Here is a 25,493-nt window from a genome sequence, read left to right on the forward strand (position 1 = left end):
GCAAAGATAGTATATAGCTATCTGAATTAATGAAAAAATAGAAACAAATATCAGACAAAAAAGCCAACTGTGCTGCATCCTTAACACATGATCATGTATTACAGAGAAAAGGGAAATATATCTTTATGGACTTCGAAGCCTCAGTAAAAGTTTTCATCATTCAAGGCATGTATGTGGCTGACAACTTAGTATTCCAAACACGAAGACAAAATGTGAAATAACTGTCTTTGGTGACTTAATATCTTATCTCCAAGGTGAACCAATCACCCCCCCAAAAGCAAGAAAGTTCTAAAATGTAAAATTTGTCTCTGATTTTTCTGAAATTTTAGTAAAACCTACCACATCACTCAGTTATAAATTATTTTCAGCCAAATACAGCTAGCAGCAGCCGACTCTGTTTCACAAAATGTCAAGTAAATGAAGGTAATATAGAGGACTTTTTGCTAGTGCTTTAGCTAGTTGTTAGACTTCAGTAGCCTTTAGAGACCATTAAGTACCCTTTGGCTAATTGGCCAATGGTAGATTAATCCTCTTTTTATTCTAGCAGCACTATTTTAACACCCTTTGCACTCTGTCAGTGCAGTATGTGAATGACAAAATAATATTGTGCATGAATAATAAGCAGAAAAGTTAAATTAACGTTTCATGTTTCACATGCCATATCTATATGTCAGGGAAAAAACCTCTTTTAGAGCCACTGACATTCAACTTTTTAAAACAATTTGATGTTGACATCTTACTGAGGTGAATCTTCCTAATTACTGCTAATTGCCTATCAAGAAAAAAAGAAATCTTTCCTTGAAGTGCTGTTGTCTAGTATAGATGAACATAGCTCCAGTGTGCACAGTAAAGACAGGCATGACACTTGAGGCGTGCTACATTATTATGGGGTCATACTAAATATGGTTTGCAATGAACAAAGCAGCTTTTAAGAATGTTTAACGCATTGAAAATGTCAATCTCTCATGAAGTGTTTAAATTAGTTCCCAGCAGAGAAATACAGATATCAGCATGCAGATAAGATATATATCTCTCATCTCAGGTATTTTACTAAGGAAAAAAAATATAGTTGTCTTAATGATAATGCCACTGTAATCCAAATGCTATTCATCTGCTATATAAAAGCACTGCATACAGTATTACCTACAGAACGGCTCTTTTACATATAAAAAATATAAAACCCGGCTATTATTGGGAATACAGCTGTACTGACAAGCAAAGATTATTCTCAAAGTCTTTGAACCTCTTAATCATGCTTTAGTATTCATCAAATACACAGAGTAACCACCCTCTGTAAGGGGCTATTTACTGTACACCACTTCATAAGCAAATGTTTTATTTGCAATTTCTAATGTTGTTATTTTACAACAAAATTCTGTCTATACAAATCTTAAATTTAATATACAGTTTAAAAAAGACTACCTTAGCATCATTTCATGTTGGTATGGCATTTTATGAAATCAAAAAAGATAAAAAAGCCAAAAATATCAGGTGCAGATAGATCCATTTCAACTTTAATTTCTCTGAAGGACGACAACAGCACATAGATCAGGACCAAAACCCTTCTTTAGGCTAGAGAACACAAAAGTGTAAGTATAACACACTTATAGTATAAATGGATCACAGCAATATATTCTGGGCCCAATTCTCCAAGAAATCATCTGCTAGTATAAACAACAGWCAAGTCTGAGTACAGAACTGCATATTGTACAACTAAGATTTTTCAAATATAGTATGCAAAATAAGAATACACTTGGTAGTAATACARGTAACACATCATTTTTTAATATAATGAAAATGTTTCTGAAAAATATCAACTCTATAACGACAACAGCAATTCAAAGTTAAGGGGATTGATCTGCAGTAATTCAGTTTTAACCTGTACGTTCTACTAATTTTATTTTATATCTCTGCATGAGTAAATACTGTTGTGTCCCATGACCACTTTCTGTACATCCTAAAATATGTTTCACTTTAGTATAGAAGGAGAAGCACCATCTGTCCTTGAAAATTCAGAAGTAATTTTCAGTTATGTACATTACTAACATCACTATTGTTATTAAGATCAACTATACGCTCACAACTACTTGGTTAAACATTTGCAGAGACAGAGCTTCCACCATGGAGATAAAAACTGCCAGAATATACAGATGTTACAAYTGTGTAGCAATCATATAAAGCCTAAAGGTTTTAACTTCTTTAGCTAAAGAATCGCAGAACTTATAAAAACAGTATGCCTCAAAGAGAGGGAAAAATATTTGAGATTAAAGTATTTGATATTATATTTTATATATTTAATGTTTGAACCTATTAGGAGGTTCAAACATAACCTATTATCTTCTAATAGCTATACTGACATAACACTGTACATTACAGTAAGTTTTACTACAATTAACTTCATAATGAAAATGTAACAGGAGATACTTTGTAATGCTTTGTCCCACTTTAAAATATTTGACATTACAGTAGGTCCTTTGTGAATGTGTGACTAAAGTACAAAACTAATGCTTTCATGCACCCACCACTGCTATTCATGCAAATACAAGTGGACTTGGGTATTCAAATACACATCATGTATAAGCATATTTGGTACTGGTTGGTATAGGCAAGTGAAGATTTCCATCTGATGTATATTCACCCAAAAAAATCCAGATCTCTTTATTCACTAAAAAATTCTCAGTAAAAAGCATGGAATCCATGCAATYTTTTATAATTAAGGCCAAGTATTACCGCATGGTTTCTTGCAGGTTTATGCAGTATTTCTCTGATTTTCACCAAACAGTAGTGTTGGGGCAAACTCATAAAGCTAGAAATCTGAATTTTTCATCTAGGGTCAGGGATAGTGCTTGCCATATTCCCCTTGCTTAAGCTTAACACATCTAAGCACTGCAAATGAACTACTTGCATGAGAGCCAGTCAGGGAATTTCATAATCCCTACAACTCATTACAAATTTAACAGCAGCAATACTAAGTATTCATACATTTCAGATAACACATACAAATATGCTGCACTAAAACTCATTGGGGGAAAAAAATTAATAATGCTTCCATCTGTTTTTCATATAGCTCACATAAAATAGAGAGACACCAAAATTAAAACACTATTTTAAAGTATATTTTTAAACTTTCTGTTCATTCATATACTTATTTCAAAAGCACAGATTTATATCTTTAAAAATTAAAATTATTTTAAAAGAATATATAAGCTAGAAAGAAATAAAATAGATGAAAGAATGGTGAAATATTAATTTAACCACTCCTCATTTCCATCTATTTTACTGAGAGTGATCCATTTTCCATTGAAATACTTCTGCCTCTCAGATCYAAGTGGGCAGGAATTCTGTGCTTGCAGAGAAAGCTCTTCCACCTCTCAAACTCTGACTTTGTCTTTAAATATTGTTTCAGTTTACTTAAATCTCTCAGTTCCTCAACTGTTAAAGACTGTTTTCTGTCAACTTAGGAAAAGCATGTCTAAAAAGATACAAAGGTTTGAAGAGTGATACAAGTATTCTGAGTTAAAGGGTAACTAATAATATGCAAAAGTGAAGTACTTTGAGAGCTGTGTTGCAGTACTAAGGAACAAATTTCTAAACAGTTCTTGATTTAAATTTATATAATCATTTATCTACTCAATGAGCTACAAAAGCTGAAAAAAGGTCATATGTTTATTTTTCATATGGATAGCTGTGTAAAAGTAAAATATTTTATATATACACTCAATTAACAAATATAATTATTAGCAAAGTTTATTGGTTTCAGTGAGGAGGACAAACATACACAATAAGGGCCTGAGAAAGAAAGATAATAAATGAACTAAAATTTTCCTAATCACACAAAGTGGATACTGTACAAATATTAATGAATTATTTATATGTTGTTTTTCTATATAAAAAAAAGCATATTGTGACCCCTTTCTAATGCCTATGAGGAAGCTGATGACAGACATTAAAAGGTAGCAGCGGGGGGGCAGTAGKGATATTTTTCAAAAACAGAAATTACATTAAAAATTGCCTCTAAAATGTACTGCATATAAATTAAAATGGTAATTCATCCCTGGATTCTTGTAAATGAACCCCCACAGTCTTGTCTTTAATCTTATAATTTATGTTATTAGAACCCTTGCTAAAATTACAACTGTAAATGAACAGCTTAAATATCTGAAGAGAGCATATGAGAAAAAGCTATGTTTTTGGTCTTTGTATAAAATGAAATATACTTTCCCTTTATCATAATTATCATCAATATTATGACTCATTTGGGCAATTAATTCTTTTTACACATATGAATTCAGTTTGAGGACAACATTGTGGTTTTGCCTAACTCCTGTAGTTCAAGGTCCTAGCTTGAACCAGATCTACAGCTGTCATCTCTTAGTATTTTTCTGATTCCATTCTGCTTACTTACTTATCTCTTACTAAGATAAGAATATAGAAGAAGGCTTATATATTTTGCCTTGGTATAAATAACACCCCAAGAGTCACAGGAACACCTTTGAATCCCTAGATGAATAGAAAACTGCGGATGGGCAACTGTTCAGCCACCAAGCAATCATTCCTTTCCCAGTGCTTGTGAATTTTGTGAGACATGCAATGACTTGTCATGCAGTCTTCATTACTGAGAAAGAAACTGAAATAGTTCTTGCCAAGTTAGGCATCAAAGGTAGTCTGGAGTGAGGCAAAACAAGCACGTAACAGAAGCTATAAGCAAAGTCCACAATTACCTCATTAATTGCCAAAGCCACTTAGGAGCAAGTCAGATGGTGCAATGCAAGAACGTTCTGCAAGAATGCAGAAACATCCTTCTACCTCCTCTAGCAGTACCCAAGTCTATTAAAGTCCAGATATTTTAGGCACACAAACATGGCTTTAAAAATGAAAATTTCTTCCTGCAGGACCAGAAGAAGACTATGACCTTCTGACTTCTCTAGGATGGCATGGCATTCCATGAGCCAGAGTTGTATTTTGGTCTGCAGCAATCAGGGATCTGCGACAGAGGAAAATGGGATTCTTCCTTCTGGGCAGCTCAATCTCAAGGACGAACGCTGTAGATAATCACGGGAAAAAGGAACATAAGGCTCTCCATTATCATTTTGTGTCTTAAAAGTAGTCTTAGCTGACAACATTTTCCTTTTTCACAGCTGCTGAAAATGCCTTTTGTTTTTTCCTCATATTCTTTTATGTCTAAATAGAAGGGGGAAAAAAAATCTAACTCTTCCAAAACATTCAGTTATCTACCTTGGTAAGGTAATAAGAAAGACTGCTCTACTGGTTTGCACTCCTGGCTGTGGACATGCCTCTTGAGGTTTCTTCCTATAATGAAAAGGAGTATTCATAGCCAGAACAACAGAGTAACAGCAGTAACTTTGAACATCAAGGCTTAAATAAGGGGCTGTGGGAACGAGCAGAGAGTGGGAGTAGGATGCAAGCTGCAACAAATGGCTATTCCCTTTGTGCAATACACCAGACAAAGAAATCCCAGAGTGGGATAGGTAAGCAACTTTGATCAAGCACAGGAAACTACTATTTTGCACGAAATGTAAGTGTTGAGGGATGACTAGTAAAAGAGGATACTCGCTTTCTGGAGTTTAGAGGAGCTAAGAAAGTCTAAAACCAAATATGCTTCTTTCTGCCATTGCTCCCTGAAGCCCAAGCTGTGGGAGCTATAGATATAAGCCTGCTCTCTAGGCAATGATAGGCCACACTAAATGCCAAAGAATAATATGCTACATGGAGGGAAAAAAGAAACTGGTCTCCAAGGAGTAAAACTTGGCAAGAGCTAGCCTCCAAATGCATTGATCAACATCCTCAGTCATCAAGATATTTTTCCTGTAAAAATTACCTAAAATATGGCCTTCCACTGGAGAATGAGTATAGTATACTATACTTGGGAGTATTTTCGCTTAAATGCAAAGATTCTCCTGGTAGTCTTCTGCAGTTTTTCAGTGCCCATTCCATCATTTCAAATCTAAATCATCTTTCCTGAAAAATTCATTTCTTTACACTTTCCCTTAAAGGAGTTGGAAGAACAAACTAACAACCAGGCTTTTTTATTTCTTTCTTTNTTCTTTTACATATTGGAAGGTGGTTATCATCCTCCTTCAGTCACTATCACTGATTTGCTGTTTTGTAGGCTGCATGAAATACATTCTTTCAATCTCTTCTCATAAGTAAGGTTTTCAAAACTTCTTACAATTCTTGTTGCTTTCTTGCAATCTATATCTAACAATATTTATATTTTGTGTGTCATGCCTGAAACAAGATAGATTATCTCACATCATGTCTTGCCAGTGCTAGGTAGCAAAATAAAAGYCTTCCATGAAATTACTTGAAAAAAATAATGTACAACAAGCTGGTAGTGCTTCTACTATGAAGAACAGTACATTTGATAAACAGGTAGCATTCATTTACAAAATATCATACCAATATTCCCAAGAAAGACACACCCATATCCAGGCAGACCTTTACAAGATCTCTCTTAGATCTTAGTTCAAATTGAGTATTCTTTAGCCTTGCACAACTCAACTTGATTGGGTTACATAGTACTCCATGTTTCCTAGTAGGAAACAAGGAAGGCTTTTCCAGCAATCAGTGTTCTCAAAACTGAGACTGGCAAAACCATGAATTTTGAAAGAATTTTAGAAAAGAGGTATTTTCTGAAGATTAAATAATTAATTTTAAAATATTCCTGAAATAACCATTTATCATCATAAGCATMCTCCCAAAATACACAGAGAGAAATTAATATTCTTTTAATGCAATATAAGACTTCAAATTTTATAGTAAAGCCAAGATACCTCATTTTGGGTGAACCTAAGAGGAAACATTACCACCAATGAGAAAAATTGTCCTTGATTGAGAATGCATAACGCTGAATGGTCAAGGTCCTTCAATATATATGGAGCTTGAGATCAACAAGTAAGTTCTTATATTGAGGGAGTTTCTCACTTAGCAAGAAAATTAAACTGGAGTCATAAAATTCATATCTGCCGTGAAACACTCATTTATACACATACAAAGAAACCGCAGTGCCTTTTTTCCACAACTTTGGGAGTTTGCATTTTACCTATATTTCAACACTTTGAAGGGAGGGATAGCATATAGATATATGTGTATCAAGTATTCAAATATGTCTACCCCTACTCTCACAACTTTCCCTCTTGTTACACTACATTTTTAGGTAAAAACATAGAAAAAAAATGTAGACCCTAAGTACATTTCAGTGGTCACTCAGATAAAAGATTTTGGTACTGTGAAATTCAAACTGCATAAATTATCTTACAGAAATAAAATAAAATATATTGTTATGCTTGGGGAAAAAATCCCTTAAACTTTTAAATCCAGCAAAATCTGTTTCTTATTGCTTTAATTAGCAGCTTTTTAAATTGAAGAATCTAGAAAACTTTCTAAAGATTACAGTGCTTTAAATTGGATGTCAAATAGCACTTTTTTTCCATTGCTGACTAACTTTCACAGTATTACTGTTTTAACTATTTAAGAGATACAAAAGGAAAATGATTAATTGTAGTTCTTTTTGATCATTTAAAAAGTTTTAAATATTTCCTTTTTTTGTAAGAAGTTGAAACAGTGCTTATCAAAAATGTTTGGAAAAATCACATTTAACCCTTTACAAATAGGTAAATAACATATGCAAGTCTGCTTTTCTATTGCTCACTTAATTTTGATTAAGTTATTTTTTATTTCATTGATGCTTTTCATAAATAAAACTTCCCCAATAATAAAGGACAGTCTTATCAAACCGAAATTGACAAAGGAAAAAAATCCCATGATAATATTAGCATTTTGGAAGATTTCTGTGGATATACAGCCAAACAGATCCTATGTTTACTACGTTTACTAAGATCTTAATGACAAACATGCCTTTCTACACACCTCTAAAGGTGAACTGAAGCAAGGAAATGAAATTCTTTAGGAAATATAAGCAGTCTCCTATTTGGAGATGTACAAGAACCATCAGTTTGTTACAAAGAGAGGAGAAATTACTCACTTCATTGCCTAGATCATTTTCACTGACATAAATGTTGTTGTCCCAAGTGATATGAAAAAGTGAGTAAAACAACACTATGACTATATCATACAGGGTGTTCCAAGTGATAATCATACTTCCTTCCAACATCTAATATAAAACATAGACATTGTTTTAACAAATATCACTTGGCTGACCCAGAAGATAGGACGAAGGGATAGAAGAGTCACGTCCAATTCCACACGGATCCCCGTCTCGGATTCTGATTTTTGCACAGTTTACCTTATGAACATGATCCGAGTGACATTTCACAAATTCCTGGATAAATGTTGCTACACTCTGCCAGCAGAGAGACAAGCTGTGTCATGCACAGATCAATAATAGCACTGTGTTTCATCAGCCTCAAAATCAAAAGTGCTTCATCTAGCAAAAGCCATGGCCCTTGAGGATCTGACATATATAAACTGAACACTCTACACAGGATGTCTACTACAAAAGCTGCCAGTGTAAAGACAACTCTGGTGTGAATATATAGTGAATATATATAAATMGGTATTTGTATATGTAAGAGGAGTTTTTAACATTTTTTCCTCAAAATAAGAACAAATAACACAAAGTAGCTGCTGAATAATGGAAATTAAACTATTTAAAACTGTACAGTTCCTGACAGTGARAAGCCCTCTGCAGTCAAGACATTCCAATATTCAAAATCCACTGAAGAATTTGTTATAAAATACAAATACATTTTAAATTGTATACAAACATATGTACTACACCTTACTACAACAGAAATAAACTTTCTTTAAAGCCTTATCATCAAAATCACTTTTATTTAAAAATTTACAACATCAGAAAATTTTACTTTCTTCAAAATAGATGGCTCAAGATCCTAAACCATCATATACTTCCGGCAGTTTAGGCATCTATTCAAAACAGGCTTTCAAAAGGAATCAGTGGAAACTTATATTTCTCACCACTTTCTTCATGATTATCTTAACCTTATTAATCAGCTGCAGAGCTGAAGGGAAGAATTTTACAAGCTAAGTGGAGTAACTGCTGGGGTTTATTTTTTTAATTGAAATTGCTGTCTTTCAGAATGCCTTTTTCTCAGTTGCTGTATTGCATAGTAAATKTAGGTTTACTTTCTTTTTTCCATCAAAGTTTTTTACTCTGGAAAATAATTATTGAAAAATAAGTATTCTTATTCTTTGGAAGCCCAGCTTTTAACTGTCATCTTGAGTCCTTTATCAAGAGTCTCAATAAAGATTAATAGCTCTATACCGCCAACTGAAATGAATGGCTTCCTCCTTTAAATAAATATTTCACCACTACTTCACTACAAGAAGTTTTAATTTCCTTACCCTAAATCACACATCTGGACAAAGGCATAAATTAATTTTTCTTTCCTGAAATTTTGTTACYGAGCTATGTACTACTTTAATTAAGGAGCTTTAGCCTACTCTCACCTCTACAATCTATGACTCCAAAGAGCTGTACCAGATCAGCGTAAAACTAAATTATGCGTATATTACACCACAAAGCTGTTTTTCCTTTTCTTTGCATTTCTACTGCAAAAAAGCAATTCTCTTATAATGTTCCTGCTGTGTACCATGGAGTATTCATTTCGTTTAGGTTACTCCCTTCGTTTCATCATCCACTTTCACTGTGCCATGACAGACAAATATAGTGTTAGCTGGTGGTGGCTTTATCCTCTGCCTCAGCACTTCGGTCCTTTATAACCCGATGTTTAAGATAATTATAACACTCCTCCTTCTGTTCAGTTAGACCGATATAAAACATTTATTTGACTTTTTTTTTTAATTTATCAACCACGTTTATATCTTTTCTTAAGAACTGTACTAAGTGCAGTCTGGGTTTTATCAGAAACTGAATACACTTGCCTGGCTTGGCTCTCTGGAGCAGTACATSTATTTTACCATCCATTCTTCAGAGAAATTAACAAAGTGTTCTTGAAATTTGTAACAAACTTTTCTGTCATTTGTACTCCTCAGAAATTCAGTTCAACGTCACTACACATCTCCTCTGCCTCTGTCTGTCCTTCCATTTCTTCCATGTTTCCTACAACATAGACTTCTTTTTATTCCCTTCAGAAAGACTGTGGCCACTGCTAAGCACAACAGTTAATTTCTCCCTGATTTTTCCTTTTTAGGATAACTGTCCAGTACCACTGCAATCATCTGAGATTTGATTCCCAATCTCATCTGAAAACATATTCTCTACCTTGTGATATTTCTTGATTGTTATTCAGAATAATCTGTACATTTATGTTATAAAGCTTCTTGAGCCTTATAACATAAGCACTTTAGCACTGCAATTCATATAATTTTATGTAGAACTAGTGATTTTGTAGAAACGGGACACAATGGTAGAATTAGAAGATATGAAATGGCATAAAACATTAAATTGCATATATCTGACAAAAAGTGTGCCTTTCTCAGTTTTCTACATCAATTTTCAATATGCATAGTTGTTTCAATGGCCAGTTACTGTTACTTAAAGCAACACACCTCATATCTAGTAAGACTCTACCTTGTTTTAATTTTCAAATCTTGAATGTCTTTTTCAGTTTTACATTGCCAGATTAAATAATTCAAAAGCAAATTTCTTTCTTCTTAGGTATTTAAACTCAAGTTACCTCTTAATTTCCTCTTTGATAACCTCAAATTGTTCACTGTAATGGTGTATTTTCAAATCCTGCTCATGACTCTTCTTCAAATGCACTTTACTTCCATCAATATTTTTCTTGAATTATGGTTATGAGAGCTGGACAGACAGTATTCTCAGAGCAGTCAAATCAGTGCCAAAACCAAAGAAAATATACTCTCTCTATTCCTATTGAGCAATCTCCAGTTTATACATTCAAGGTCTGCACTGGTGTTCTTCACTGTAGCACTGGGAATTCATGTTCAACTCATTAACTCCTAGGACTCTCGTTTTTCTTCAGAGGCCCTGTTTCCCACGAGACATCCTTTCAGCTATTCTTGTATGAACACAAACTTGAGCAAGGTATTGGTTTTCATTATGATGTAATGATTTCCTCATTAAAAACACTGAGAGGTTGTGATGGTCTATACTTTTCAATCAGCCTTAGTGGATGATTGAAAGTTTGGAATAGCTTTCAATGACTGGAAATATCCTCTTGAACTCRCTTGATTTTTTTACATTGTCACTAATTAAAAAGAAAAAATCATAGACAGATTTTACATCTAAAACAAACAGCAAAAAGATTGTTATACATTTTCGTAATATATCCAAATAAAATAGATGCATATGGTGTAAACCACTATCTTGTGGAAAAATGAAGTTATCATTCATGTGGGGAATCAATTAAAAATTAATTTTATGGTATGCAGGATTACAAATCAGTGAAAATTCTTGAATGCTATTTATATGCACTAACTTAAAATCTAAGCAATGAATTGACATTTAGTCTACCCTGTGTAGACTGTGTTATCACTGCTTAACTCCAGTCTGTATATTACACTAGTATATTCAAAACAAAATAAAACCAATAATGGTGGTGATCACTTTTGGAAATTAATCTGTGTACATCTTAATAGAAATTATCTTGATGGCACAAAGGCATACAACAAAAATGAGTGGATGGGCTTGTAAGACTTTCAAATACTTTCAGGTTTTAGAATCATACTCTTTCAACTTTTTTATTGGGAAACTCATCTTCTCAAATCAAGARCAAAACTGTATCATCTTACCTCTTCTCCTGCTACAAGCATTTCTGTCTTAAACCATACCAAGCACCCTGCTCTGGCAATCCTATGTTCCCTACCTCCYCTGAAGGGTAAAAACTGTATTCAGGAAGACAAGATTATTTAACAGATTAGGACAGGGGTAAAGGAAAGGAAGCAAGATAAAAGGATGTTTTAGCAGAGTGCAGGAGAAACAACTCCTCCCTATTGAAAATATGAAGAAATGCAAAAATATGTCCCTAATTTACTGGGACTCTTGAAAAAAACTTTTCACAAGAACATAATCAGGAAAACCTTTATGCAGGCTTGGGAAAGAGAGATAATACTGTTAGGTAAAAATCCACCTTGAAATGGACAATTACAAACAGATGGGGAGGATTCAAAATTTCAAGGAATAACGTACAGMTGACAGAAACTGAAGGCATCTGTTTCCTGCCTTTTTGCAGCACCCTTACAAAACAGCATGAATAGGTGTTATCATTGAGCATAAAAGAATACTAAATTACACAGTATTAAAAAAGATATGCAACTATTTCATCTACTGTAATCTTTTCCTATAACTTCAAAACAGAAAGTAATCTCACTATAGAGGGACCTCACTTCTCGATTAAAAGCAGCAATATTTCATTTTACCACCATGGAAGTACTTAAAATCCTAGAGGTCTTGATATTGATGAAAATAAGCACATGCTTAAAGTGGTTAGGTAAATCAGTTTTATAATTAATACTGGTAGTTACTATGAATTATTCATTCATAGAGGACTCCAGCGAGCAAACTGAGTGCTGATATGCTTGCAGTCTAAAATGGTTTATATATACCAATCCATGAGGAAAAACAGACTGTCTCTTGTTTACGGACAAATACTTTTTTCATAATTAATGTTGTTTTTTGGTGAGATTTGATGGTAAATAAATACGATATCACAAAATCATATAACATTCACTGTTCACTATTGTGACCCTAAATATTAATTGATAAACACTGTTTATCAGCCAGGGAACACCACGATGAGATCTTGATCTTGCAAAAAAGTCTTATAGAAGAGTTCTTTCAGAGACAGGGATCCATGGGATTTTACAAAATAGAATAGGTTTTAGAACCTGATCTAGCTCTACACTTAGTTTTATTAACTGAGCAGATCTCACTGAATTCAGTGATGTCCTTCCTGTACTTGAATATCTATTCCCTTTTTCAGTCACAACCGAAGAAAATAATATTTTTTTCGTCTTCCAGTATCTCAGGCAGAAGTTAAATTTGACTTTTCAGTCCAAGTATAAAACCAATATTTATATCTTTTTACATTAAAAAAGCCAAGATAAAGAATTTGTATTCTTTTCATGATTTTTCTAAAGATAACAGCATAAGCAATTGTCTTTGCTTGAACTGAATCAAAACTAGAAACATTTTTAAGAGGGCACAAAGAGCTTATAAAATTGCAAAGTATTAAAATTGACAATTTTTACACTGATGCTAAGAGTCTTCTTAGACTTAACATGTTATCTTTAAAGTTTCCTAGAGAAAGGATGGAAATACTTGGCAGTTGTTAAGTACACTGTACAGCAAACAGCAGGAACATGTAATTGGGGTAGAACAGTTAAATCTTTCCATCAAATACCACTCACAAGAACTTAGCCACAAACGGAGGACAAAAGAAAATTCTACATATCACATGAAATCCATAAATTAAAATTATAGATCAAATCTTTCAGTATTTACTGTAATGCACATAAAAGTATGTTCTACTGCTGTACTGTCAGATACACTTACAGATATACATGATATCACTATTTATAACCTTACAAGAACCAATCCTTGTGACAGACAAGTTTTTTTTTTCTTCTAATGTACAGCTAGGCTTTACACGATTTCTACAGGCTGTGATAATAGAATGTATTTATAACCAATATGATCTATTATTTATACAGTCTCCATATGCTATCCACATTTTTTTCACAATATATTTATCTAAGATTTATCCAGTCTCTGACTAAGTTCATTCTGACATGAATATAATACAGTTCTCATAGTTCTAGTTCTTGCCAGTTGTTCTCTTTAATTTATAAATGAGATTCATTTCCTACCTGGAATGTACTTCAACTATTGTTCAACGATAGTTCAACATGTCTATCATAATTTTTATCCAGAGATCAATAGAAATGTAAAAGGTATTTTGCYTTATTTTTATTTTGTAATGAAATCATAGTTTCATGACAAATACATTCGTCTTACAGGAACTGACTTGGAATGTGGTACATTTCCAGTGCAGTAAACTATAAGAATAGCTATGATTTTTTTGAGTACACACATTTTAAAAGGGCARCTACTTTCATGCTTGCCATTTAGCAATTCTTCATTTTATGTTCAAAATCAACTCCCTTTAACAGAGTAAAATATTGAAATTTGAGAAATGTTTTATGCTAGCCRTAATGTTGAATCAGTAGCTTATCAAAGGAAAATTTACACAGAAATTCCCACATTTCATAATAGAAAGTTTTAACAAAAGTATTTAACTTGGTATCAGTGATTCTTTCTAGGTAGAATTTTGGATTGGAAATTGAAAAAGGTGAATTCTCATCTCACAGAATATTGTCTCTCCTCATTTCCATCCTTCATAAGTGAGATTCTTGTCTGATTTTCAATTTACTAGGCTCAGTAAAGCTCCAATAAAATCAAATCTCACTAATTTACAATGTATCATAATCTTTCCTTCTCAATATTGTCAATTCARTGTCTTTGAAAATTACAGATAGGCTCCAGATTTCAAATCTGTCTGACTTAAATACCATAAAATCATAGTTTGAAATATATTACAGATGATTTTTTCCTATCTATTGCTAATATTGTTGTTTAGGTCTGGAACATAGTAGCTAGTCCATGAAGGATGGCTTTCTCTCAAGAATACATCAGCTGAGGGAGTGGTTTGAGCTTTCAGTTATCCACTCTATCTGCAAAGAGGTCTCTAGGCATGCATGCAATATGAGAAGAAAAACATGGCATTTACATCCAAACCAGTTTTGAGAAGACTTCAGTCTCATACTGTACACAGTTTAGTTCAATTATTAGTCAAATATCTAATGCCTATACAGTACTTGCAAACTCTGGAAAGGCCAAGCAGTACTTTATCATCAGTATGTTATCACAGTTTTATCCCTTTTGGTTCATATTCTCAATTCTAAAGTAGAACAGAAAAAATATTTTTATTTTAAAATATTTTTCAAAAAATATTTATTTTGTTTAACTGTTGTTCCCAAACATTATAGTTCCTGCAATTAAAAAAGACTACTTTTATTCAAACCAGTCAGGAAAGGATAATCTGTATACTTACAAAGGTGGAGGAGGGGCAGGAAAGGAGGAAAGGACATTTCTCCTTCTGTTTTTGAAAGCAGTTTTTTCCTAAAGGGTTTGATAGAATTAYATGATTGTCTGGTTGCACTGTGTGCCAAAGGTGGATGGTTGTAAAAATGATTTTGCATTAAGATTTGACTCAGCTGTTAAATGGGATATATTTAGCTTTTTTACTATTTATTTTGATTTTTATGATGGATCTAACTAAGACATTCCAGACTTAAGTGTGCTCTGAAGAATGAAAAAGGAACATAGTCAAGAAGGACAGAAACTTAATTTTTACTGATTTCTTTTTGCATGTATTATAATTTTAGGCCATTAAAGCAACACTATTTTTACATAGATATCAGAATTACTGCATATATCCCTAAGTAACAGTATTCCCTTACATAATTTTTCATTAAAAGTTACTATTTATACTTAACTTTAGGTCTTCAGAACTTTAATTCACCTAAAATATTTTATTAAATTTTATCATTCTCTTATTCTGTATCTATGATTATTACTATCTGATAGACATCATGAAAAACATCTTTTTATGTTACTAGGAAAAAAATATATATAGCTACATAATTTAGAAAAGATGATACTGAAGACCTAAGTTTCCATATGAACTTAATTTTAAAAAGCTGCAAATGTTCCAAAGTGTTCATAGATTTCCATGCACTAAGAGACAGCAAGATGTAKCCAGGATATATGTAAAAGTCATTTGGGACAAAACAAGATCTAACTGGCCAACAATTCAAAAAAAATGTATATCAAGAGAGTGTACACATATTTCCTTAAGACAAAACTGAATAAGTTCCAAAAGCATCTTTTACTTACTGCAGCAGAATTAAAAGCAATTTGTAGTTTATAATTTCAAAATTGTTTCTCAAATACTTTTTATTTCTCAAATTTTCTCTAAGACAATCACAAACATGAAAAAATGTCATGTAAAATACAATACATCTTTAAAATAATTTAATGGTAAGGTATATTTATTTAAAAATCTTTTTATGAAACCAGAGGCAAAGCGAGATCTTGGTGCAAATTATACTGTTAGACTCAGTAATTTACAATGCATCTGAATTCATCATCATTCTCTGTTTCACTACAACTGAATAGTGCTAAATTGACTGTGATATTCATATCAGGTACCAGAAGAGCTAAGCTCTGGTGCTAAATTTGCAGATGCAGCTCCGAATTCTAAGCTGATTTCTGAAAGATGGGGCAGTTAAACTAGCCAAAAGARTATGTGGAGAAAGCTACAAACAGAGATAAACATTACAGAATAAGAAGCCTTCTGTAGTCATGTTCTCTTTTGCTTTTTATGCTTACCCTTCCCATGCTTGAGATAATCCACCAAATCAACATAGCTCTAAAACTTTATTTAAAAGGCAGAGTAAGAGCCCAGGAAAAGAAAAGTTCCTCTAAATAAAGAAAATGGAAAACTGAAAGATTAAAGTTTGGAGAGATTTCTAAATTTCTGTAACCGCTATCACAGAAAATCCTTAGGCCAAGCTACAGCTACAACGCTCAGCAGCTTAAAAAAAGATCCACTTCCAAACTCAACAAAAAAATGGTTACAAATTTGCAAGAATGCATCTGAAAAAAATTCATTTAAACCTTCACCTTATCCTCTCTGAAAGATCTATTCACAGTTCATAGGTTAGTTTATTCCCATTCTCTGAGAGTCAGGTTTCCTGCTGAAGCAGACTTTACACAGGCATTTTGCAAACAGCATTCTGCAGATTCTTAATGAGATGTTAAGAAATGCAGCTCTTCGTGTAGTATTGCATTAGAAACACTGAAGATCTGGGTAAAGTACCGTAGGTAAAAGATCCTATGGTACTTTTGAGCAGTGGATTTATAAGTGGTCATAGCACTAATACGATAAACACTACTGTCTTAAACTGCAATATAATTTTCTTTTTTTATTCCTTGTATTTCTTTTCTATTCAGTATACTTTGTCTGAACTTCTGCAACAAGAACAGTACCTACTGCACAAAATAATTATCATTACTCAGCCAAATGAAATAAATACGCTCTTACAAGCAGCCAATTAGTGATAGAAATTAGTACAGGAGGGAACAAATCTTAGAAAAAAGTTTTCCTGAATTTTTTCAATAAATTCCTGACACTCTTCTAAGAAACTACGGAATACTAAATCCCTTTGCTTCTACATTAAGTATCAGCTCCAGCTGTGACTTCTACATACTGACTGCAAAATGTAACTACTGTACTTCGGAACAGACGTTGACTCAGTGTTGACGGGAATCCTTGGAGAATGCCAGCTTTGGTTCTCACATGTGCAGTCACTTTACAGTCATTTTGCAAAAATACGCACAGAATTGCATTTGCAGAACAAAATAAAGGAAGAACTCTACTTTTCTATAATGAGTTTATAAAGACCAAAAAATAAAAACTTAAAATCCAGTATTCCTAATTCTTACATTGGGCACAAATATATCCATATAGATACATATATTTGACAGACAAATACATATACACATAGCTGAATTTTCAATAAAAATACACGAAAATATATAGGTACCTTTAATCTGAAAATCAGCAGATGCCAGCCAATCCTTAGGTTGCATGAACTGTGAGGTCTGGTTCAGAATGAACATCTGGAACATTAAAATCTCAAATCCAGACCCAATCTTCTAGTATTAGATTCTTTGGGGATTACAACGAAGGGCTGACTGTGCAAACATCTGCCTTTGTCTACTGAAGGATTTATTTCTGTATCTAAATTAAGGCAACACAGTGATGTTGTCCAAGCCCATGATGTTAATGTTCACAGTTTCTAGAACACTACATGTAACTTAGCCTAGCACTGTGAATTAGCGCTTAATATAAGAGTACTCAGGACCATTATGATTACACATGTAAGTTTATATTTAGGTGTTTGTGAAGCTGACACTGTTAAAGAGCTTCACTCTCCCTGAATCTAGATATTTGTCTCAATCTTCTACTTTTCCATGTTTTCCCCCTTATTTTCTTCCTTACTTGTGCAAGAAAATTCCAGAATCTAAAGTAATAGACACATTGAGAGAAAACAATGAGAACATAATGATATACTTAGTAGTGAAAAAATGTTTTTTAAAATGTCACTTCCCTTGAAGGATCTTAAAACTTCCCTTCTAGTTAACAATTCTTATAAGATATTAAAAAGCCACTATGCTTTACAGTCATTTGATCTGTCTGAGCCACAGTTCTCTCTCTAAAATGTGCATGTATCCTGCAGTGACTGTGGAGGTTCTTTACCTCCTTAATTTTCACTTGGCAAGTAGCCCAAGCCTCTGCTTAAAATTTCCCACTTGGTAGCACTAGTATGGCACCTGAAGAGTAATTAGTTGTAAGAAAGGGAATTTGAATTGGTTGCTGAGAAGGAAAAAAATGTGCATGCCTAATACAGATTTTTCCTTGAGTACCTGCAACGCCATTTATTTATTTTTGCTTAGAATGCACCACCCTTTAAATAGACCAGTGACTAAACAATCATTTTTTACTTTTCAGAAAAAAAATAGTGAAAACTGGTTTAATTTAGAGACCCTACTACTTTACTTTTGAGTCAGTCTTTTATATTATAGCAGTAACTCTCTTGATATAAATATTGCCTTTTTGTCTTCTATTTTTCTTAAATACTGTTTCATGGTAAGTGGCATTTTCATTTTAGTTTTCACATTGCTCTCCTATGGACACCTAAGTTTTAGCCTTCTAGGAAAGCAAGTCATGAAGAAGTMTGAGAAAGCAAAATATTTTACTTAAATTACATATATAACTGTATGTGAAATTTATACTATCTATGAAACTTTATCTTATGATACTGTTCATGAAATAGGGAAATCTCCTTTGGTTCCAATGACCTTGGAAACTCATTTTGAACAATTCATTAAGTCTATATGGTTATGCAAAATGAGTAACAGAAATGAGGTTTTCCCTTCTCTAGAAATTAGTAGTTCCCCAGTCCTAAGAAAGCACAAAGTACTGCTCCTGATACTGCTTCTGCCTTCTGTGCAATGAGGGAAATGCAGAGAACTTTGAGGAGGATGGGATTTGATTTCTTTTTTAATGTCTGCCTCCTTCCAGCAAGTCCATCTGTTGTAGCACTATAATTCTGGAAGCAGGATGTGTGTGTGACCAACAGGAGACACTTACAGCAGAAGTGTTTGTTGATTCAGCTCCATAAAGGGTAGGCCAATCACTACAGTATGAACAGAAAAGAATTCCAGCTGAGGAGCTGCATATAGATTAACACACASAGAGACAAAAAAGAATATATATGTGTGTGTGYGTGTATCATCAAGAAGGGTGAAAATCAGAAAGAAGTAGTAGTAYAGGAGAAGAATAAATTGAAATKAAGACTAAGGTAAAGAAGGAAGCTGGCATTCTTGGAGCAGTTAAGCTAATACTTTGTTGGTCTCTCATTTCATGGATCTTGTCTTCTAGCTTTCCATCTGGACAGAGAAAGATGGGATTAAATTGATATGACCTTTGTGTGGTCATATCTACTTAGGTTTGAGAGACCTTTGGAAGGAAACTGCAGCTGCCTTGAGCACTCCCCCYTTGGAAGGGGTTGGTTTCTCCAAAAGTGGCTGCTCCTCTGGAATAAGTGCTAGCCCATGTGGACAGAGCAGGTTCTCAGGAAAGCTACCAGAGTTTCGACCAACCACAATCTGAAAGTAAAGCTTCCCTCCTTCATTTGAATGCTGGTAAAATGTCAGTGTGAAAATCACCTTTTTTTCAGAAGCATTAAAAACTGGGATGATACAACAGTAAAGCAAGGCTTCCTTAAGGATAATTTATAGAAAATAATTCGTTCAAAATCTCATCTATAAAATGCTGATACATAGTATTTAGTAATTTTGATCATAACATGGTAAAAGACAAAAAGAACAACAAAAAAGCTCAACCTTATCATAATTCCATAGAATTAAAGCAGAAATTAACCTGAATAACATAGGACACAACAATGAAAAGTGCCTTACCTGTATGGTCTGTTTACAAGTTTGAAGTCTTTGATCAGCCAAATGTAATTGAGCTGTTAGTTTTTCATTGGCTTCTTTAAATCCTTTCAAAGAAGATACTGCTGTCTTTTTTTCATTTTGTAGAACAGTTATCTGCTGCTGCAATGACTTAATTCTTTGCCGCAACAGAGTTGCAGAGTAGCCTGGTTTCTGGATTATGATATTTCTCCTTTTTTCTCTGTTCACTAAACATAAAATGGCATATTTTTAAACTGCTAGATCATAACAAGATTACTTTTAATTTTATTTTGGCCCTTCGGAATACTGTTCTAGCCTTTAAAATATTTCTGTAGAATACCATATTAATATTTCTCAGTAAGCAAACTAGTAAATTAATTTAGTTAACCTATAAATGCTTGGTGTTGTTCTTTTTCTAAGTACTAACACTACAGATCAACACAGATCTGTAATAAGGCTCAAGTTTCCAGCTGGTGCATTACCAGAAATAAAGATTTCAGTGTTTTGTGAACAGATTTTTTAAGGTCTAAGCCAAAACCCAGATTATTTTGTCTAGTAGCTGTGTTTGCAACAAAGGGCAAACAAGAATAAAAAGTAATGAATTGCTTCATTTTGAAAATGTGTCTSTGAAAATTCTAAAATTTTGACAGTTAAATCTTGCAATAGCAAGTAACTGGGTTTATGCAGAATGATGGCACAGGTGCTGTAAAATTAGGCATGAATGCTTGTTAGTATCTAGAACTTGCCTAAAATACGTAATATTCCTACCTTTGTTTAGAACTGAYGGATGAGCTGTTACGAGACAGTAGATCTTCTTCCTTTTGGAATGCAACTTTTCTAGGTCCTTATTCTGTGAATGGTTCTAAATAAAAAATGAAAGCATGAAGCTTAGAAGCTTAACTTTTCTATGACACATCAAACACAAAATTCTGAAGTTTCCCATCTTGAATTGAAGCATCAAAACTTACTTCCAGAAATACACAAAATCCTATTGAATTATAGTTTGAAAAGCATTTCTACAACACAGGTCCGTGAAGAGTACAAATTTCTGCCTTTCCCATCAAATGTATGAGAAGCAAACAGCTACAGGTGTATCACAACCTTGAGAAATAGCATTTCCCAAAGAAATGCAACTGACAAATAGTAATTAATGCCTGCATTTCTTTTTAAATAAAGTATGAATTTATTATTAGGAAAAAGATGATGTGTACTCCTTGAAGGGCTACAATATCCCATTTTTCAAGATATTTCAGTAAAAAACAGAATTGAGATTATTTCTTAAGGAGGAGTATCAGTTTACACACTATGCCTTACCTGGAAGATGCATGAATATACATATGAACATACAAATGTAAACTCTGTGTTTGCACTAGATTTAACAAAAATCAGTTGCATACATTTTAAATTATCTRTTTTTGTTTGAAAAATCTGCTGTTCCTAGAACCTGTCTAGTGTTCTGTTGACAGAAGCAGAGGCTTAAGAACTATACTGCTTGCAATATGTAAAATGAAAATAGCCTGAGCATGGTTGACTCCAAAATGAAAGCAAAAGTTCCCTGGCTTTTAAATCCTAGCGCATTTTGAAATGTTTCTGTCCTGAAATTCTCAACAATTCAACTAWTTTTTAAAGCCTTCAGTTTCTAATTTTTATGCTGATAACATATTACATATTTCTGGAAATGTAACTAAAATAGCGACTATCAATTTTAATGGTAATCAGTTATCTGTTAACTACATTTTTGGATCAAGTTACTSACATTCTAAGATACCTTAGCCATGAATTCTGGGTTTGTAAAATCACCACACAATCTGATGAACAGAGAAAAAGGAAATTCTAGGAAAAAAAATGAATGTAACTATGAGCTCTTCAAAAAATCAAAGCAAAGGAAAAATAAATGAGCTCAAGCTCCAGAAAGTCTATTTTGTTAGAGAAGGCTCTTAGTCAATTATGTCTTTTCCTCCATCATCAACACAAACCTAGAAACCAGTACTAGTTCCCTACCAGTCGGGCCAGAAGACCCTACAAAAATTGAAGGTGTATATCTGGATGACTGATGCTGGTTATCTGTGCCATTTTTGTTGAGATGGTGATAATATATTACAGAGAATGGCATTCTCTGATGATGATAAGCAATTCATCAATGACTGCAGTTAAGAGAAGATGTCCATTCTAGGAAACGGCTCTAAAGAATACAGAAGAGGTAAGAAAGACAGTGCCAATAACTCTGCTAATACTCCATATTGATATTAACTTCATATGGTGCAAAACGAAGGAAGTCATTGTGCAGATGAGTGATCTCATCTCCAACCCTAGATGTTGCTCAGGACTTAGTAGATTGCACTTTGGCCTCTCTTTATATGAGAATACTGTTCCCCAATTGGAGTGTCCCCCTCAGGAGGGACTGGAGATTTTTGTTAATATTGGTGCTATCCACAGCACCAATATTTGGTGCTATTTCAGCTAGTAAGGCCAGCTTCAACACAGGGAACAGAAAGAACTGTCAAAGTTGAAATTTTACAAGACCAAAGAGGTTGTATTTACTTTTAAATTCTGGCAGATGACTAAGAAAATATAACCTATTTTCAAGCTTTTTATTATATAATAGTATATAATTTACTACTCTTTGAAAACCAGTTGCAAACTCTGTTAATCAATTTTTCAGTATTCTGTTTTTCAAACTGAGAAATATCAACATCTTCTAAGGTTCTAAATTCCAAGTTGTAAAGAGATTTATTTGGGCAAACATCAAGAATGTGTACTAAACACTGTTCACAAGTCCAAAAATAAAACATTTGCTATAGATTGTATAGAGCCTTTAAAACCTGTGAAACAGTCAGCCAGCCCTAGCTAGAGATACTAGGAGTGGGTGAAGGGTTTTAGTTCCTGGACGATGAATTTAAATGGTGTCAGTGCCCAAAAGAAGCAAACAGCACACTTTTCTCTAGATGGAACCTGTTGGACAGAAATGGAGCCAAAAGCACCATTCCAAGATGGGGACAATTCTTAGCTCATACCAAACAAACTGAAAGGTTTTGACACTTAATTCATGAGTGGAGGATTTTGCTGGAGGAGAGGAGGAGATGTTGCTGTTCTTTTGTTATGAGTTAGGTCACCCTGTTCTTTTTGCTTTATCTGATTGAGTGTTTAATGGGGTGGCTGTGGTATTCTTTAGACTGCAGGACAGCAGGACTAGTTTACAGCAGCTTTAAATTTTTCTATTACATTAGTACTCCTGGTATTTCCTCCAAATACTTTTGCAGCCAAACYGTTCAGGAAATTCTAAATGATAATTAAACTCTATCCAGTAAGTATCTGGAAGTACAAGACTTTCTTTTCAAATGACAATGAGAACCAAATTCAGTAAAAAGGTAATAGCAGTCATCACAGTAACTATTAAACTTCAATCCTCTGCACAACAGAACAAAACAAGTTACAGTGTACCTTTTTATTATACTGCTGGCTTTTGCCTTTTAAATGAGCCATGTTGCAAGGCATTTGATTTTCTTGCATTTGTTTTTTTTCCCTTTGTTTACTTCTGTCTGCCAGTGGATCAATGTTTTCTATTGTTTCCATAATCACTGTTCCCAAACATTCAGAAGTTGGTATTTCAGAGTCACTAAAACAGCACATTTGGGAAAACAAAACAAAACGAAGTTAAAAGTCAGTGATCGTCCTTAGAAGTTTCAAAGAGTCAGTAAATGAGCAAGCAGAAATTACCACAAGTGGCACAATAAAGAGAACTATTTTAAGAGAGAAACTAATATAAAACCTGAGCATCATTCATTTGGCTTATTTAACAGGTATTTACAAATATGATAAAAGAGGAAATCTCAATCTGTCTTGTCAAATTTGAATGCAGTTACAGTATACACTGCTTGGAGTTCTAAGATATTACCTACCTCTCAAAGGACAAAGATTCTGTTTCAGTCTATAAGAATCAGAGTCTACAAGAATGACATATTTGAGAAACTACTTGATAGTATTTCTAAAGTCTGTGAATAGCTCACAAAGATACTAAGTTTCCTCATTACTTCACTTTGAATCATGTTAACAACTCAACAAAGGCACAGTATTTCATTGAATAACATTTTGTTTCAACTGTTCAGCAAGGCTGCACTATCATAAAACCAGCAGTTTACACATAAAGGCTACTTAACCCAAGAAATGGCTTCAAATTGGAGAGGAGAACTAAACAGGAACATGTTTATACTTTCCAAAATCTGTTCTGGTACACTGGTATGTCTTACTGACTGCAGAAGAACAAAAAGCAATGTAATGTTTTGAAGGTCCTACAGTAGCACAGGGAGATTTCTAACTACGTGCATGTTTCTCTCATCTGAATGCTTTYGAGGAATTTTCTTTTATCTAGAGAATGAGAGGAATGAATATGAATAAGGAGAATAAGAAACTAAATTAACTAATTTCCCTAACTACTGAGAATGAGATCGTCACAAATGTTTCACTCTTTTATTATAAGAATTTCCTAACTTGATAATGGCACAATTATCAAAAGTAATGCCTATGGCTAGCCACAACAGTTGAAGTATACAGTTATTATTCACTTCATTTTGAACTCAGGTTGAAATGACAGCTTGTTTGTTTAGATTTCTTCTTAAAAAGCAAAACACAGTAAATTAAACAAAAAGCTCACTAATAGAAACAGAAAAATATCTATCTGCAAAATTAGATCAGCAACACAAACTAGAATAGTGAACAAAGTTGATAATACTTTTAGCAACCACTAAATTACTTGGYACTTAAAAACTGTTTTCTCTCTCAAGATATTCTGCATATGAGCTACATATTCTTAGCCCTCTATTTTGCATGGGGAGAAGCAGTGAAACTAAATGACTTGCTCCATATRATAGAAAAAATCAATGTGAAGCCTGCAAAGAAGATTCAGTTTCCTTTAGTCTTTGTCAGCTTCTCTGTTCTGAAGGTAGATTTAGGTTTGAGAAATTGCTTCTCATGTCTCTTAGGACAAAGTATTGAAATATATAAGCTGTGACTTACTGCTAGTGGCTTACTAATACCTCCTCAAGCATATGAATGCACAAAAGCTGAAGCAAAAATTCTAAACACTTAATGAATCTTGCCAGCACTATTTTCTGAGGGCCTTGTGACTCATGCAGCAACATTTACCTTTAAAGAACTAATTTTTAACCATCATTCAATTAAAGTTACTACAATGACTGTGCATAAAACATACATGAAATAATTAGTGTGGATGGTTCTTAATTTAAAGGATGTTAAACAGCTTGTAGACATCTGCTAGCAAGCTGAAATGGGTCATTCAAAATTTATCTAACTAAATTAAGGGGAAAAAATGTTTCTCCTCCCGGGTCGGCATGTCACAAGATAACTAAACTGACTTAGTAGGCTTGCCTGGGAATCCTTAGCTGTCAGTGGTGAATATGCAAAGGGCCAGCAAATTAAATCAACCTGCCAAACTGTCAATTTC

The 25,493-nt window shown here is 33.6% G+C and overlaps 1 protein-coding gene across 3 annotated transcripts in view; it reads right to left on the reverse strand.

Annotated features, from left to right (window-relative positions):
* CNTLN (centlein) overlaps positions 1 to 25,493 on the reverse strand; it is a 201,953-nt gene that overhangs the window by 38,364 nt on the left and 138,096 nt on the right. For 2 of the 3 annotated variants that reach the window (XM_085326230.1, XM_085326229.1), the window contains exons 16-18: positions 23,474 to 23,648; positions 20,801 to 20,894; positions 20,036 to 20,259 (exon numbers count right to left, since the gene is read on the reverse strand). In XM_085326230.1, the coding sequence (XP_085182356.1) occupies positions 20,036 to 20,259; positions 20,801 to 20,894; positions 23,474 to 23,648 (493 nt within the window). The remainder of the gene's footprint in view (positions 1 to 20,035; positions 20,260 to 20,800; positions 20,895 to 23,473; positions 23,649 to 25,493) is intronic. The other variant, XM_085326231.1, reaches the window with a different exon arrangement.

Source organism: Rhea americana, unplaced genomic scaffold (genome assembly GCF_003343005.1).
Source record: "Rhea americana isolate MKP2758 unplaced genomic scaffold, rheAme1 scaffold_129, whole genome shotgun sequence".
NCBI lineage: Eukaryota > Metazoa > Chordata > Aves > Rheiformes > Rheidae > Rhea > Rhea americana.